Raw genomic sequence first — 16,921 nt, forward strand, 5'->3', positions numbered from 1 at the left:
CGCTAAACTGGAACATGCGTATCGCAGTGGTACAGAGGAAGCTAGCAATGTGGAAGGCTAGGTATTTGTCTTTTATGGGCAAAGTCCTGGTCCTAAAGGTGGATGTGTTGCCGTCTCTTTTGTATTTGGCGTACATCAACCCATTGCCGGCTTGTCTGAGGAGGCCTCTAGTGAGGCTTGTGTTTCAGTTCATGTGGAGTGGCAGGTGCGAGTGGGTCGCCAGGGCACGCATGCTCTGTCCCATCGGGGAGGGAGGTAGGGGGGTACCACATTTCCCCCTCAAGCTGGACGCATTTTTTTTTCTTTCTTGTTAGCGGAGCTTGCTCATCCAGTGATACACCCGTCCGGTTACCTCCTGCGGGTGTTCTTCTCGTATCAGGCGAGAAGCGTAATGGTGTGGTCTAACACGGGTCCTCGGGCGGAACAGCTGCCGTGGCACTTTGGTCATGCGGCCAAGTGGCTGCGTGCGCACCCTGAGGTTGAAGTTGCCCGAGTAGGTTTAGATCACAGGCACCTGTACGAGGAGGTCAGAAAGGCAGGGAGTCCGGCGCCTGTAGTGGGCATCTCGGAAGTGGTCTGGGAGGGAGTGCAGGCGCGGGGTCTGGACAACAGGCTCAAGGACCTGAATTGGTTGAACCTCCATAAGTGCTTGCCGGTACGTTCCATCATGTACCGGTATAGTTTAGTGCAATCCCCCACCTGTCCAAGATCCTCTTGTGGCAGGGAGGAGACTGCGCCATGTCTTTTGGGTCTGTGCCTTTGCCGGAGTAGTATGGGCTAGGGCACGGGTGTTGTTAGGTTTGGTAAGGGGGGATTTTGTATTGACGTGGGCCAGGTTAGAGAGAGGTGTAGGGAGAGCGAGAGGGACGGATAGGGACAGGTTTCTGCTCTGGCTTCTCATGAGTCTCTTTAAACGGGGGCTGTGGGAAACCAGGCAGAACATGGTGAAGACGGGGAGAGATTGGGGGGTGGAAGGGATAGTGAGGAGTGTGGAAGGAGACTTGAGGGGGAGGATGAAGAGGGAGGAGAGGAAGTGGGGGCAGCATGCTGCTCGGGAGAGGTGGAAGGGGGGTTTAGGGCTGTGTGTCATTTAGATTTGTAAGGGGATAGATTAGGGACGGGGAGATAGGGAAAGGTAGTTTGTAGGGTGACGGGGAGGGAAGATGCTCCCCTGAGGTTTTGTTTGGGGTTTTTGTTTAGTTTAATTAGTTAAATTAAAATACCATTATTTGAGTATGTATGAAAATTATGAGTTGTAAAGAATGAATGGTATTGAAGATAATACATTATTTTTTATAATTAAAAAAAAAAAAAAATAGGCTGTTCTAGGTTTTCACGTTACGTTTGTTGTTTTGTATTGTTCGTGTTTTCATCTTTATTTTATTTATAATTATTTTTATTTGTAAAAAAAACAGAAAAAAAAGATAGGGCTGTTTCGGTTTCACGTTTCTTGTTTTGTATATTGTTCATTTTTCCATCTTTCATTAAAAGATGTATAAAGATAACCACGCTGCATTTTGGTCCTCCTCTCTTTCGACGGAAGAAAACCGTAACAGAATCACCCACCACAACAGGACCAAGTGGCGTGGTGACAGGCAGCGGCATTAGGAGCAGCGAAGTATGGACTATACGACTTGGGAGGAAATAAACAGGTGGGCGGTCGACCCAGGGAGAGTGCGGGAGCCCGCCTGGGATTCGCTGGAGCAGTGCGAGGAAGGTTATAGGAGAATGGAGTTGGAGAGACGAACACGGCGGCGTGGATGGAAGCCCGAGAGTCAGCCCCAAAAATGTATTGGGGGGAGGCACACAGGGAGTATGGCGAAGCCAGGTAGGAGACCTGCGCCAACTTCCTGTGCTTACTGGAGAGCGAGAGAGACCGGGCAGGCACCGTGTTATGCTGTGGAGCGCGGGTGCATAGAGTGGGCATCGAGCCAGGTAAGGTTGGGCAGGCTCGGTGCTCAAGAGCTCCAGTGCACCTGCACGGTCCGGTCTATCCAGTGCCACCTACACGCACCAGCCCTCCGGTGGCAGCCCCCCGCACCAGGCTTCCTGTGCGTGTCCAGAGCCCAGTACTCCCTGTTTCTCCTCCCCGCACTCGCCCTGAGGTGCGTGCCCTCGGCCTAGTACCACCAGTGCCGGCACCACGCACCAGGCCTATAGTGTGCCTCGACTGTCCAGAGCTTCTAGAGTCTCCCGCCTGTCCAGAGCTGCTAGAGTCTCCCGCCTGTCCAGAGCTGCTAGAGTCTCCCGCCTGTCCAGAGCTGCTAGAGTCTCCCGCCTGTCCAGAGCTGCTAGAGTCTCCCGCCTGTCCAGAGCTGCTAGAGTCTCCCGCCTGTCCAGAGCTGCTAGAGTCTCCCGCCTGTCCAGAGCTGCTAGTCTCCCGCCAGTCTGCCAGGATCCGCCAGAGCCACCAGTCTGCCAGGATCCGCCAGAGCCGCCAGTCTGCCAGGATCCGCCAGTCAGCCAGGATCAGCCAGAGCTACCCCTCGGTCTTGAGCTACCCTTCGGTCATGAGCTACCCCTCGGTCATGAGCTTCCTCAGTCCAGTGGGGCCCTTTGTTAGGGTTCCTAGGCCAAGGTCGGCGGCAAGGTTCGCCACTCAAAGAACGCTAAGGAGGTGGACAAAGACAATGATGGAGTGGGGTCCACGTCCAAGTCCAGCGCCAGAGCCGCCACCGCGGATAGATGCACACCCAGACCCTCCCCTATAGGTTTATGTTGTGCGGTTGGAGCCAAACCTGGGGGGGTACTGTCACGTTCTGACCATAGTTGTTTTGTGTTTTCCTTGTTTTAGTGTTGGTCACGACGTGAGCTGGGTGGGCATTCTATGCTGTGTGTCTAGTTTGTCCGTTTCTATGTATGGCCTGATATGGTTCTCAATCAGAGGCAGGTGTTAGTCATTGTCTCTGATTGGGAACCATATCTAGGTAGCTTGATTTGTGTTGGGTTTTTGTGGGGGGTTGTTTCCTGTCTTTGTGTTCTCTGCACCAGATAGGACTGTTTCGGGTTCTGCCACGTTTATTGTTTTGTATTGTGTTCATGTTGAGTTTCTCTTATTAAAAAACCATGGACACTTACCACCCTGCGCATTGGTCCTCCGATCCTTCTCGCTTCTCCTCCTCAGACGAAGAGGAGGAGGAAAACCCTTACAATTATTATAGTTTGTTGTTGAATAAGGTTATGAAGTTAGCAAGAATAAGTTTAATAATGGTAGACTTATGTTAAATATTTAGGACATATTCTAAGGCAACAGGACAGGGATATATGATATCTGTGGTGATCCAGGATCATTGAGAGTATCGAGAAACTTTATCAACTATGATAATCTTAGAGATTACTACCATAGGCATCTTGATTTTAATCTTAGATTACTACCATAGGCATCTTGATTTTTCTAACAATCCATGCATGAGTGTAGACAGGGAGACAGTGAGACATTTAGTCAATATTTTGGAAACAGAAACCATATTTGATACTGCCTGTTATAAGAAAGAGCGACAGACAGAGCAGGAGGAGAGAAGAGAGAAGGAAGGGCAGACGGAGAAGCCCTGCTGAGACCTTGATGGTTTGGGAGTAGCAGGAGGAGAGAAGATAGAAGGAAGGGCAGACGGAGAAGCCCTGCTGAGACCTTGATGGTTTGGGAGTAGCAGGAGGAGAGAAGATAGAAGTGACACAGAATGGGTTGATAACAGTTACTGAGTGGAGACCAGCATAGTTAAAATATAAACAGGATTAGATGGCAGAGTGTAAGGCTCTCCCGAGAAATGGGGGACAGAAATAATACCCTGACAGAGAGAATAAGAATAAAAGAGATTTTGTTTCGCTTAGCTTTAGGATATTAATTCATGGAGAGACTGTCGGCTCCATTGGTTTTAAAAATATGAAAAGTCAGAAGAGACAGGTATTTTAATTTTAAGTGTATGGTTAATACATTCGCTAGGAAAAGATATGATGATTTTGTTGAAAGTCATTGTTACCCTAACTAAAAGGGGAATGAAAGCTTAGTTGGTTTCAGGAACTAAGGTGTTAGACACTGAAACATTGCCCAGAAAATATTCTGCACAGCAGGCTGAAATTGACTAGAGCCTGCGAAATAAGAAAGGAGAGAAAGGTTACTATTTACACACAGACAGCACATACATGCATTTAAAACCATACAAACCACCACAGATAAATATTAAAGATAAGACACTTGACAGAGAATTGTTACAGGATAGACAAGAACGAACGCCCCAGGGAGAATTGGACATGTGGAAAATGAAAGGGGGCAATCCTACAAGATAAGGTCTGACATAAGGATAATTTACTAATCTTACCAAAGTCATTGTTTAGAGCGGTATTGTTTAGATATGCAGCAATATTGACACATGGGCAGAGCCATGTGCCAACAGGGAGGAAGGATGGTAGAGCAGGTTAGGAAACACCAGGTGATCAAGCAGGTTAGGAAACACTGCAGGTTAGGAAAGACTTAGTGGCAGGATGGTAGAGCAGGTTAGGAAACACCAGGTGATAGAACAGGTTAGGAAACATTGCAGGTTAGGAAAGACTTAGTGGCCTAGGGGATAACTCATTTTTTTAAATATATCGTAGAATATCCATTCCAACATTTGGAAATGGACTTCATTGTACTATTCTGAAGTGAGGGGAAAAAGGGATGTTCAACAATAATAGATAAGTATAGCAAATGGGTAGAAGCGTTTCCAACTTACTTGGCGGACACGATTATGGTAGCTAAAATATTAGGTCAAGATATTATCCCTAGAGTTGGTTTACTAGGATCTATTTCTATAAATAATGGATGACATTTTAGCTAATCAGGTAGAACAAATAGAATGCCAGAGTTAGGGAGACCAGAATAGGTAGACATAGAAGTTGAAGATATACTAGCAGAACACATGAGAAGACCAAACCCGTATGTCCAAGATTTTGTGTCCGACAGGTGAATTACAGGAGAAGGTGATTCACTCAATCCAACCAAGAGACTGTATGGTGTGGATCCAGTCCCTGAGGAGAAAAGACTGGAAGCAGTCCCATTGGGAAGGTCCATACCAGGTTCTGTTGACCACCGCCATTAGAATAGCTGAGAGAGTCACTTGGGTCCACGTTACCCACTGTAAGAAGGTATGTACACATATAAGCACTGCACAGAGTTAGGAGAAGAACCGAGTACTAACAGGGTCCGGGGTTACCTCCTTAACGAAGATTCCCTATCCCGACCGTTCATCACTGTGGGTGCTCCTAGAAGTGTGAGTATGGGGTGGTACCTAGCAGACCGACTAAGGGCAGGAGAGGGTTGGCGGTTTTTGGCAAGATTAGGGATTCTGAGCTGCATCATAGTCTTGGTAACCTTTCTGATACATCCAGATCCACCACCTTCCGGTACTAATTATATGACGCCGTTGTCATTGATAAGAAGTAAAAGATAAACTATATAATACACTGATGAGTGACGTACAGAATAAGGAGTCAAAGAATCAAAGAAGGTAAAGATGTAGGATTTAAGGTAAACATTAAACACATTTCCTGGGGAAGCAGATAACTTTACAGGGACTAGGTTGTCCAGATTGAGGTACTCGGCCAACCCACCTCGGTTCACTTTAGCTCCTGATGAAGACCAGTGTTACAGATACAAGAATGGCACTGAGAACATAGATGATTTTAATGGCTGAAAGGTAATCGTTAATGTGACTGACTTAGGGTTGGAAGTACAAGAGAAAATTCTTAATCTCACAGCACCTATAACTGATGTATGGTGGGCTTGTACCAGCAAAGGATGCATACGATAGACACTACCAAAAGGGTGGCTAGGAACTTGTGCCCCGGGGTTATTGGTCCAACCAGTTCGAGTCATCAGAGGCCAGTTATAGGAATCTAAAGTAGTCACAGGAGGAGTTTTGACCAGGATGGGAGTCTAGATGGATGCTATTGGCATCCTCAGGGAAGGTCCAGATGAATACAAAGCTATGGATCAAATTAGGTGAAGGCTTTACCACTACACTCGTTTGGTAGTTGACAACAAATAAAAATGTGGATTGGATTAATTACATCTATTATAATCAATAGAGATTCATGACTGAAACCGGGATGCAGTGAAGGTGTTCTCTGACCAATTATCCGCCCCCTCCCTCATGACCTGGCAAAATAGACTGACTCTCGATATGTTATTGGCAGAAAAGGGCGGGGTATGTAGAATGATTGGGGTTCATTGCTGTATGCTTATTTTTCAATCACACAGATGGATCAGTGACCAAGGCCCCGGCTGGTTAAAATTGGCTAACGAGTTAACAGTGAACTCTGGGGTGGATACCTTACTGACTGGGTGATTCGATAGCATGTTTGGAAAATGAAACAAATGTTAGAATTACCATGTTCTGAGCTGCTTTCACATATGACTGTGTTGGTGTTGTGTGGCTGTTTGGTCCCATGTGTGAGAGGATTAATCACCAGAAGAGAGATCGATGACGCAACAGATGGTGGATACGGACCGATTCCGAGCTCTGACCAGTGGGATGACGAATACAGGCCTGCAGGCCTAGGAGATGGCTCCAATGTTAGATGAGACTATCTTCAATATTTAGATCAAACTGTTCCTTTAATGAAGATTATAATGAAAATCCTAAAAAAGAAGAGTTATTTTTGTATTTATTTTTTATTTCACCTTTATTTAACCAGGTAGGCAAGTTGAGAACAAGTTCTCATTTACAATTGCGACCTGGCCAAGATAAAGCAAAGCAGTTCGACAGATACAACGACACAGAGTTACACATGGAGTAAAACAAACATACAGTCAATAATACAGTATAAACAAGTCTATATACGATGTGAGCAAATGAGGTGAGAAGGGAGGTAAAGGCAAAAAAAGGCCATGGTGGAAAAGTAAATACAATATAGCAAGTAAAACACTGGAATGGTAGATTTGCAATGGAAGAATGTACAAAGTAAAAATCAAAATAATGGGGTGTAAAGGAGCAAAATAAATAAATAAATTAAATACAGTAGGGAAAGAGGTAGTTGTTTGGGCTAAATTATAGGTGGGCTATGTACAGGTGCAGTAATCTGAGAGCTGCTCTGACAGTTGGTGCTTAAAGCTAGTGAGGGAGATAAGTGTTATGATTGGAAAGTCTTGATGAGTATCTGATGTAAATACATGTATTGGTTTTGTTTTATCTTGAATAACATTTATGATTCCATGTAGCGTTTGATGTATTATATAGTCAATAAGGGTGGATTGATAAGGGAATTATATGCTTAAAGGTAATGATTAAAGAATCCCACCCTGAAACGTAACTAAATAGTGATTATTAGTTTATGTGCCATGTATAATGAATGATTAAAGTACTAAACGTAAGTCCAATAAGGTTTGGTAGAGAACAATTTAACTGTGTTGGATCCAACCTGGCTAGAACTCTGAGAAACTTAGAGAAGAAGTCCTTCTCAAGGATCCTCTAATCTCGGGGGAACAGAACTGTCGGCTTGGTAGTGATAAACAGTGGTGAGAACTCACCTACTGTTCGTGTGTATGTATGTGCGTAGGATATCTACTGTTTGTGTGGAGGTATGTGTGTAAGTAGGGAGTGAGTTATAAAATGGCATGTCTTTGTATTATGGACTTCAGAACATTCTCTGAATAAACTGAACTTTTGCATAAACTGAGTCTTTGCCTAATTTTTATAAAACCCAAGGTCTTACAAACCTCAGGAATTAGTAAAAGCTTTAATAATTGAAAATTTTTATTATCATTAAGATTGAAAATTCTCATGAGAGTTGGTTACCAATCTAACAGCAGCATGGTAGAGTGTCTAGTGTTGATTACCAATCTGACAGCAGCATGGTAGAGTGTCTAGTGTTGGTTACCAATCTAACAGCAGCATGGTAGAGTGTCTAGTGTTGGTTACCAATCTAACAGCAGCATGGTAGAGTGTCTAGTGTTGGTTACCAATCTAACAGCAGCATGGTAGAGTGTCTAGTGTTGATTACCAATCTAACAGCAGCATGGTAGAGTGTCTAATGTTGGTTACCAATCTAACAGCAGCATGGTAGAGTGTCTAATGTTGGTTACCAATCTAACAGCAGCATGGTAGAGTGTCTAGTGTTGGTTACCAATATAACAGCAGCATGGTAGAGTGTCTAGTGTTGGTTACCAATCTAACAGCAGCATGGTAGAGTGTCTAGTGTTGGTTACCAATCTAACAGCAGCATGGTAGAGTATCCAGTGTTGGTTCCCAATCTAACAGCAGCATAGTAGAGTGTCTAGTGTTGATATACAGTGATCAAATCCAATTTATTTATAAAGCCCTTCTTACATCAGCAGATATCTCAAAGTGCTGTAAAGAAACCCAGCCTAAAACCCAAAACAGCAAGCAATGCAGGTGTAGAAGCACAGTGGCTAGGAAAAACTCCCTAGAAAGGCAGGAACCTAGGGAGAAACCTAGAGACGAACCAGGTTCTGAGGGGTGACAAGTCCTCTACTGGCTGTACTGGGTAGACCGGAGGAACCAGGCTCTGAGGGGTGACCAGTCCTCTACTGGCTGTACTGGGTAGACTGGAGGAACCAGGCTCTGAGGGGTGACCAGCACTCGACTGGCTGTACTGGGTAGACCGGAGGAACCAGGATCTGAGGGGTGACCAGTCCTCTACTGGCTGTACTGGGTAGAGAGGAACCAGGCTCTGAGGGGTGACCAGTCCTCTACTGGCTGTACTGGGTAGACCAGAGGAACCAGGCTCTGAGGGGTGACCAGTTCTCTTCTGGCTGTACTGGGTAGAGAGGAACCAGGCTCTGAGTGGTGACCAGTCCTCTACTGGCTGTACTGGGTAGACCGGAGGAACCAGGCTCTGAGGGGTGACCAGTCCTCTACTGGCTGTACTGGGTAGACTGGAGGAACCAGGCTCTGAGGGGTGACCAGCACTCGACTGGCTGTACTGGGTAGACCGGAGGAACCAGGATCTGAGGGGTGACCAGTCCTCTACTGGCTGTACTGGGTAGAGAGGAACCAGGCTCTGAGGGGTGACCAGTCCTCTACTGGCTGTACTGGGTAGACCAGAGGAACCAGGCTCTGAGGGGTGACCAGTTCTCTTCTGGCTGTACTGGGTAGAGAGGAACCAGGCTCTGAGTGGTGACCAGTCCTCTACTGGCTGTACTGGGTAGACTGGAGGAACCAGGCTCTGAGGGGTGACCAGCACTCGACTGGCTGTACTGGGTAGACCGGAGGAACCAGGCTCTGAGGGGTGACCAGTCCTCTACTGGCTGTACTGGGTAGAGAGGAACCAGGCTCTGAGGGGTGACCAGTCCTCTACTGGCTGTACTGGGTAGACCAGATGAACCAGGCTCTGAGGGGTGACCAGTTCTCTTCTGGCTGTATTGGGTAGAGAGGAACCAGGCTCTGAGGGGTGACCAGTCCTCTTCTGGCTCTGCCGGGTGGAGATTATAACAGAACATGGTCAAGTTTTTCAAATGTTCATAGATGACCAGCAGGAGATTGCAACAGAATGTATTACTATCAGTACATAGTAACTATTGTGAGTCAACAGCAGGTAGTAGGAATATTGGGATACAGCAGTGAGTCAATAGCAGGTAGTAGGAATATTGGGACACAGACAGTGAGTCAACAGCAGGTAGTAGGAATATTGGGACACAGACAGTGAGTCAACAGTAGGTAGTAGGAATATTGGGACACAGCAGTGAGTCAACAGCAGGTAGTAGGAAGATGTTCAAATGTTCATAGATGACCAGCAGGGTCATATAATAATAAACTGGAGCAGCAGCACGGCCAGGTGGACTGGGGACAGCAAGGAGTCATCAGACCAGGTAGACCTGAGGCATGTTCCTAGGGCTCAGGTCCTCCTCCGAGAGAAAGAGAGAATTAGAGAGAGCATACTTAAATTCACACAGGACACCGGATAAGACGGGAGAAATACTCCAGATATAACAAACTGACCCTAGCCTCCAGACACATAAACTACTGCAGCATAAATACTGGAGGCTGAGAGAGGAGGGGTCAGGAGACACTGTGGCCCCATCCGATGATACCCCCAGACAGGGCCAAACAGGCAGGATATAACACCCCCCACTTTGCCAAAGCATAGCCCCCACACCACTAGAGGGATATCTTCAACCACCAACCTACCATCCTGAAAGCTCACAAAGATCTCCGCCACGGCAGCAGCATGGTAGAGTATCTAGTGTTGTTTACCAATCTAACAGCAGCATGGTAGAGTGTCTAGTGTTGGTTACCAATCCAACAGCAGCATGGTAGAGTGTCTAGTGTTGGTTACCAGTCTAACAGCAGCATGGTAGAGTGTCTAGTGTTGGTTACCAGTCTAACAGCAGCATGGTAGAGTGTCTAGTGTTGGTTACCAATCTAACAGCAGCATGGTAGAGTGTCTAGTGTTGTTTACCAATCTAACAGCAGCATGGTAGAGTGTCTAGTGTTGGTTACCAATCTAACAGCAGCATGGTAGAGTATATAGTGTTGGTTACCAGTCTAACAGCAGCATGGTAGAGTGTCTAGTGTTGGTTACCAATCTAACAGCAGCATGGTAGAGTGTCTAGTGTTGGTTACCAATCTAACAGCAGCATGGTAGAGTGTCTAGTGTTGGTTACCAATCTAACAGCAGCATGGTAGAGTATCTAGTGTTGGTTACCAATCTAACAGCAGTATGGTAGAGTGTCTAGTGTTGGTTACCAATCTAACAGCAGTATGGTAGAGTGTCTAGTGTTGGTTACCAATCTAACAGCAGTATGGTAGAGTGTCTAGTGTTGGTTAGATGTTTTGATAAATGACTATCTGAGGCAGGGTAGATGAGCAGGTGTCCACATACTTTTGGTCATGTAGAGTATTTCCATTTATTATAATGATGATTAAAAGACATCCGTACATGATGACATCACCTCTAGTGGCTTGTTTTGATAAGTGACTATCTGAGGCAGTGTTGATGAGCAGGTAGTGATGATGCTTGTTTTGATAAGTGATTATCTGAGTCAGGGTTGATGAGCAGGTAGTGTTGATGCTTGTTTTGATAAGTGACTATCTGAGGCTGCTTTCTTGATCAATACCATTAGTTAGATTTTCTCTGCAATTTGGACCAATTTGATCTGAAAGAAGTGATGATGGACAAAAAAACACTTCCTGCTATTTGAGAAATGCCTAGTCAACATTAAACAATTCCTGCTATTTGAGAAATACCTAATCAACAACATTAAACACTTCCTGATCTAGTGTGGGATCAGGGCTATAGATGGTGTCATCTGCATATAGAGGGACCTTTCATCAGCAATGTTTTCACACAGGTTATTAGATAGATAGTGAGCAATAACGGCCCAAGAATAACCCTGCAGCACTCCAGTATTAACAGAACCCTGCAGCACTCCAGTATTAACAGAACCCTGCAGCACTCCAGTATTAACAGAACCCTGCAGCACTCCAGTATTACCAGAAAGATGGTCAGAAGTCATGAACAGAATAGAACCCTGCAGCAATATTTCACTGTGTAGAAGCCTTGGACAAATCAATTAGCAAAGCAGCACAATGTTGTTGACTATACATTACATTCTCTATAGATGTATCACTATGAGTACATAGTAACTACTGTGAGTCAACAGTAGGTAGTAGGAATATTGGGACACAGACAGTGAGTCAACAGCAGGTAGTAGGAATATTAGGACACTATAGTAGGTAGTAGGAATATTGGGACACAGACAGTGAGTCAACAGTAGGAATATTGGGACACAGACAGTGACTCAACAGTAGGTAGTAGGTATATTAGGACACAGACAGTAAGTCAACAGTAGGTAGTAGGAATGTTAGGACACCACCAGTGAGTCAACAGTAGGTAGTAGGAATATTGGGACACCACCAGTGAGTCAACAGTAGGTAGTAGGAATATTGGGACACAGACAGTGAGTCAACAGCAGGTAGTAGGAATATTAGGACACTATAGTAGGTAGTAGGAATATTGGGACACAGACAGTGAGTCAACAGTAGGAATATTGGGACACAGACAGTGACTCAACAGTAGGTAGTAGGTATATTAGGACACAGACAGTAAGTCAACAGTAGGTAGTAGGAATGTTAGGACACCACCAGTGAGTCAACAGTAGGTAGTAGGAATATTGGGACACCACCAGTGAGTCAACAGTAGGTAGTAGGAATATTAGGACACAGAGTGTGAGTCAACAGTAGGTAGTAGGAATATTGGGACACAGCAGTGTAACAGTGTGGGAGGTTTTGACGTGTGAGGAGTGTGTTGTGAAGGCTGTGTGCTCAGCAGCTGAATACATGATCTATAACAGAGGAAGGAATGATGAGGGAGGAAGACATGTTGATATTTCAGCAGCCAATCATTTAGCCAGATTTACCAAAACAACCTCTGATCACATGTCCAGTATTCATGACTCACCAACAAAGAGTTGAACGGTGGTTTCCTTCACCTGGATGGTCAGTGTTGGAATGAAGCACCTGTAGCTTCCAGTATCAGAGAGAGTAACTCTGGTCAGCTTTAAGGAGACGTTGCCGTTCTTCAGTTCTTCATGAAACATTGATGTCCTTCCCCTGTAGGATGGAAACTGATCCTCATTGGAGTCTCGACCGTCACGGTAAAGATGAACTTTGTTGGTTGTTGTCAGGTTCGATCCTGTCCACTGCACTAGCATGTCCTTAGCACTAATATTGGGTTTCAGGGAACATGGTAGAATGATGTCATCACCAGCTAAGGCATCAACTCGGTCAGCCGAACCAACAACCTGAACCTCAGACGACCCTGGAGAAAAACAAATGACACACAGTCAAAGACAACTGGTAACTTGCTGTTCTTCCATGGATTCTGGCCCATATGAATGGACAAAGACCTGAATCACATGACATTAATTCCTATGTGCATTGAAGCCAAATTAAGTTGTTTAAGATGGCGTCTCATGTGGGAGATTTATGTAGACAGTTTGAGCTACTCCAGGAAGTGACGTTACAGGCTAGCTCAGTGCTGCCTCCTCTCATTAAGTAACTCAAGATGAAGGCCAACCGGGGTACTGCAGGCTGCCATTAGACATAACATGCAGGCTAGCTCAATGTTGCCCCCTCTCATTAAGTAACTGAAGTTGAAGGCCAACCGGGGTACTGCAGGCTTCCATGAGAAACTATACATTTACATTTAAGTCATTTAGCAGACGCTCTTATCCAGAGCGACTTACAAATTGGTGCATTCACCTTACACTGAGTTAACAAAACATTATGAACACCTGCTCTTTCCATGACAGACTGACCAGGTGAATCCAGGTGTTACGGATACAGTTATCCTGTGTGTGTGTGTATCCTGTGTGTGTGTTTCTTTTCTCTCCTTCTCCCCTCACAGGTGAAAACCATCACTCCCCAATCAGTCAACAATCAATCATCAATCAGAAGACACACCTCCTCCTACTTCCTACCCTATCACAGTTCCTTCCCCATGGTTTAAAAACCCCATCATTTGTTTGCTCTGGAGCTCAATCTCTAGCTCAATCTCTCTGTAAATGCCATGTCTGTAGGTCTCTGTGTTTCACTCTCGCTTTGTGTCTTAACCTCTCTTTTGTTTAAAGCACCTCCATAGCACTTTGTCATCACCTGTGAGTATTGTTTTTGGTTATGGTGTTTGTTTGTTGCTGGTGGGAAAAGGGGGAAACCAAGACAAGTCGCCCATGGGCATACACTACCCGTAGGTGAACTTTGTTAAATACACTAGTTAGAACTGGGCGGACCACCCACTGTATTTTTGGTTAGTTAGTTAGCTGTTGTTAAAGTAGGCTAGTCTAGCTTAGGGGTGTTTTTGAATACTTATTGTTTCTTTCCTTGGGTCCAGCTCAGCCCCTTTTCCTGCTCCCCCCATTACCGTGTGTTTATAAATAAACCTAGAGTTTGACGGTAGATTTCTGTTGTCGTGGTTATTTCGTGCACACTTTGTCACAATAATAATTTGCATGAGTTATGTTACGGGTCTCATTACCATCCCCCCTAGACTGTCGGGCCAAAAGGGATTCGTAACACCAGGTGAAAGCTATGATCCCTTATGGATGTCACCTGTATACACACAGAAATGATTTAGGTTGTCAATTAATTTTGTCCAGCTTCCATACAGCCCACAACATGCTGCACTATAATTCACAGCAAGGACTGCAAATCAAACAGCAGTGCATTACCACCCACACCCCCTCTCGTCCCATTACCACCCACACCCCCATCATCCCATTACCACCCACACCCCCTCGTCCCATTACCACCCACAACCCCCTCGCCCCATTACCACCCCCTCGCCCCATTACCACCCCCCTCATCCCATTACCACCCCCCCGTCCCATTACCGCCCACACACCCCTCGTCCCATTACCACCAATACACCCCTCGTCCGATTACCACCCACCCCTCATTCCATTGCCACCCACCCCCCTCGTCCCATTACCACCCACACCCCTTGTCCCATTACCACCACCCCGTCCCATTACCACCCCCTCATACCATTACCACCCACACACCCCCTCGTACCATTACCACCCACACACCCCCTCGTACCATTACCACCCCCCTCGTCGTCCCATTACTCCCCCTCATCCCATTACCACCCACACACCCCTCGTCCCATTACCACCCCCTCGCCCCATTACCCCCCTCCCGTTGACGTGCTTCTCATTGCCCATTGGAGGTCTGGGTTGGGATTCATAGGATTTTTGTGTCAATCTGACTAATTGTTGAAACTACTTATTTTGCTCTTTTGTTCTGTTATTCAAAGGTGCTGACAGGAGAAACACTTTCACATCCAAGACTACAGATAGAGGTGCTGACAGGAGAAACACTTTCACATCCAAGACTACAGATGGAGAGAGAGTTTGTCATAAGGTGACTGCAGCAGCAGACAGAGACGGAGGCAGAAAGGAGAGGACAGAACAGAGCAAGGAAAGGGCAGATAGACCCAGAGAAACATGGACACATTTACATACACACATACCTGTAAGGGAAAACTGACGCTTTGAACATTATCTGGAGATCATGGAGGACTTGGTACATTATCACAAAAGGAAGAGGAATTTGTACATTATCTGGAAATAATGGAGGACTTGGTACATTATCCGGAGATAATGTGTGGAAATGCACATTATCCGGAGATCATGGATGCATTGATACATTATCTTGAGATGGTGGATGAATTGGTGCATTATCCAGAGATAATGGATGCATTGATGCATTATCTGGAGATCGTGGGGGAATTTGTACATTGCCTGGAGATACTGGAGGATGGTGTACATTATCTGGAGATAATGGAGGACTTTGTACATTATCTGGAGATACTGGAGGCCTTGGTACACTATCTGGGGGGGAATTGAGGACTTGGTACACTATCTGGAAATAATGGAGGACTTAGTACATTATCTGGAGATAATGTATGAATTGATACATTATCTGGAGATAGTGGATGCATTTGTACATTATCTGGAGATACTGGAGGCCTTGGTACATTATCTGGGGGAAAATTGAGGACTTTGTACCCTATCTGGAAATAATGGAGGACTTGATACATTATCTGGAGATAATGGAGGACTTGGTACTGCTTGATTAGTTCCAGATAATGTACAGAGCCAGAGTTGATTAGTTCCAGATAATGTACAGAGCCAGAGTTGATTAGTTCCAGATAATGTACAGAGCCAGAGTTGATTAGTTCTAGATAATGTACAGAGCCAGAGTTGATTAGTTCTAGATAATGTACAGAGCCAGAGTTGATTAGTTCCAGATAATGTACAGAGACCAAATGGATTATTTCCAGATAATGTACAGAGACCAAATGGATTATTTCCAGATAATGTACAGAGACCAAATGGATTATTTCCAGATAATGTACAGAGCCAGAGTTGATTAGTTCCAGATTATGTATAGAGCCAGAGTTGATTAGTTCCAGATAATGTACAGAGCCAGAGTTGATTAGTTCCAGATAATGTACAGAGCCAGAGTTGATTAGTTCCAGATAATGTACAGAGCCAGAGTTGATTAGTTCCAGATTATGTATAGAGCCAGAGTTGATTAGTTCCAGATAATGTACAGAGCCAGAGTTGATTAGTTCCAGATAATGTACAGAGCCAGAGTTGATTAGTTCCAGATAATGTACAGAGCCAGAGTTGATTAGTTCCAGATAATGTACAGAGCCAGAGTTGATTAGTTCCAGATTATGTATAGAGCCAGAGTTGATTAGTTCCAGATAATGTACCAGAGCCAGAGTTGATTAGTTCTAGATAATGTACAGAGCCAGAGTTGATTAGTTCCAGATTATGTATAGAGCCAGAGTTGATTAGTTCCAGATAATGTACAGAGCCAGAGTTGATTAGTTCCAGATAATGTACAGAGCCAGAGTTGATTAGTTCCAGATAATGTACAGAGCCAGAGTTGATTAGTTCCAGATTATGTATAGAGCCAGAGTTGATTAGTTCCAGATAATGTACAGAGCCAGAGTTGATTAGTTCCAGATAATGTACAGAGCCAGAGTTGATTAGTTCCAGATAATGTACAGAGCCAGAGTTGATTAGTTCCAGATAATGTACAGAGCCAGAGTTGATTAGTTCCAGATTATGTATAGAGCCAGAGTTGATTAGTTCCAGATAATGTACCAGAGCCAGAGTTGATTAGTTCTAGATAATGTACAGAGCCAGAGTTGATTAGTTCCAGATAATGTACCAGAGCCAGAGTTGATTAGTTCCAGATAATGTACCAGAGCCAGAGTTGATTAGTTCCAGATAATGTACCAGAGCCAGAGTTGATTAGTTCCAGATAATGTACAGAGCCAGAGTTGAATGTTCCAGAAAATGTACTGAGAGGTGGTGTTTATCCCGCTAATACCATGGTTGCCAAAGAAAACAAGCACGCATTTAATGGTAAAAATGACATGTTTTCATTGATATTCATAAATGCATACC

General features: G+C 45.0%; 2 protein-coding genes across 2 annotated transcripts in view; both read right to left on the minus strand.

Moving 5' to 3' along the window:
• LOC115118359 (butyrophilin-like protein 10) overlaps positions 1 to 16,921 on the minus strand; it is an 804,641-nt gene that overhangs the window by 673,859 nt on the left and 113,861 nt on the right. The gene's annotated exons all lie outside the window — the stretch shown is intronic.
• The window catches only part of LOC135574211 (butyrophilin-like protein 3), a 32,190-nt gene that overhangs the window by 9,129 nt on the left and 6,140 nt on the right, over positions 1 to 16,921 (minus strand). Inside the window, exon 2 of the mRNA XM_065025141.1 lies at positions 12,397 to 12,756. Coding sequence (XP_064881213.1) covers positions 12,397 to 12,756 — 360 coding nt within the window. The remainder of the gene's footprint in view (positions 1 to 12,396; positions 12,757 to 16,921) is intronic.

The sequence above is a fragment of the Oncorhynchus nerka genome, linkage group LG12 (assembly GCF_034236695.1).
Source record: "Oncorhynchus nerka isolate Pitt River linkage group LG12, Oner_Uvic_2.0, whole genome shotgun sequence".
NCBI classification, from domain to species: domain Eukaryota; kingdom Metazoa; phylum Chordata; class Actinopteri; order Salmoniformes; family Salmonidae; genus Oncorhynchus; species Oncorhynchus nerka.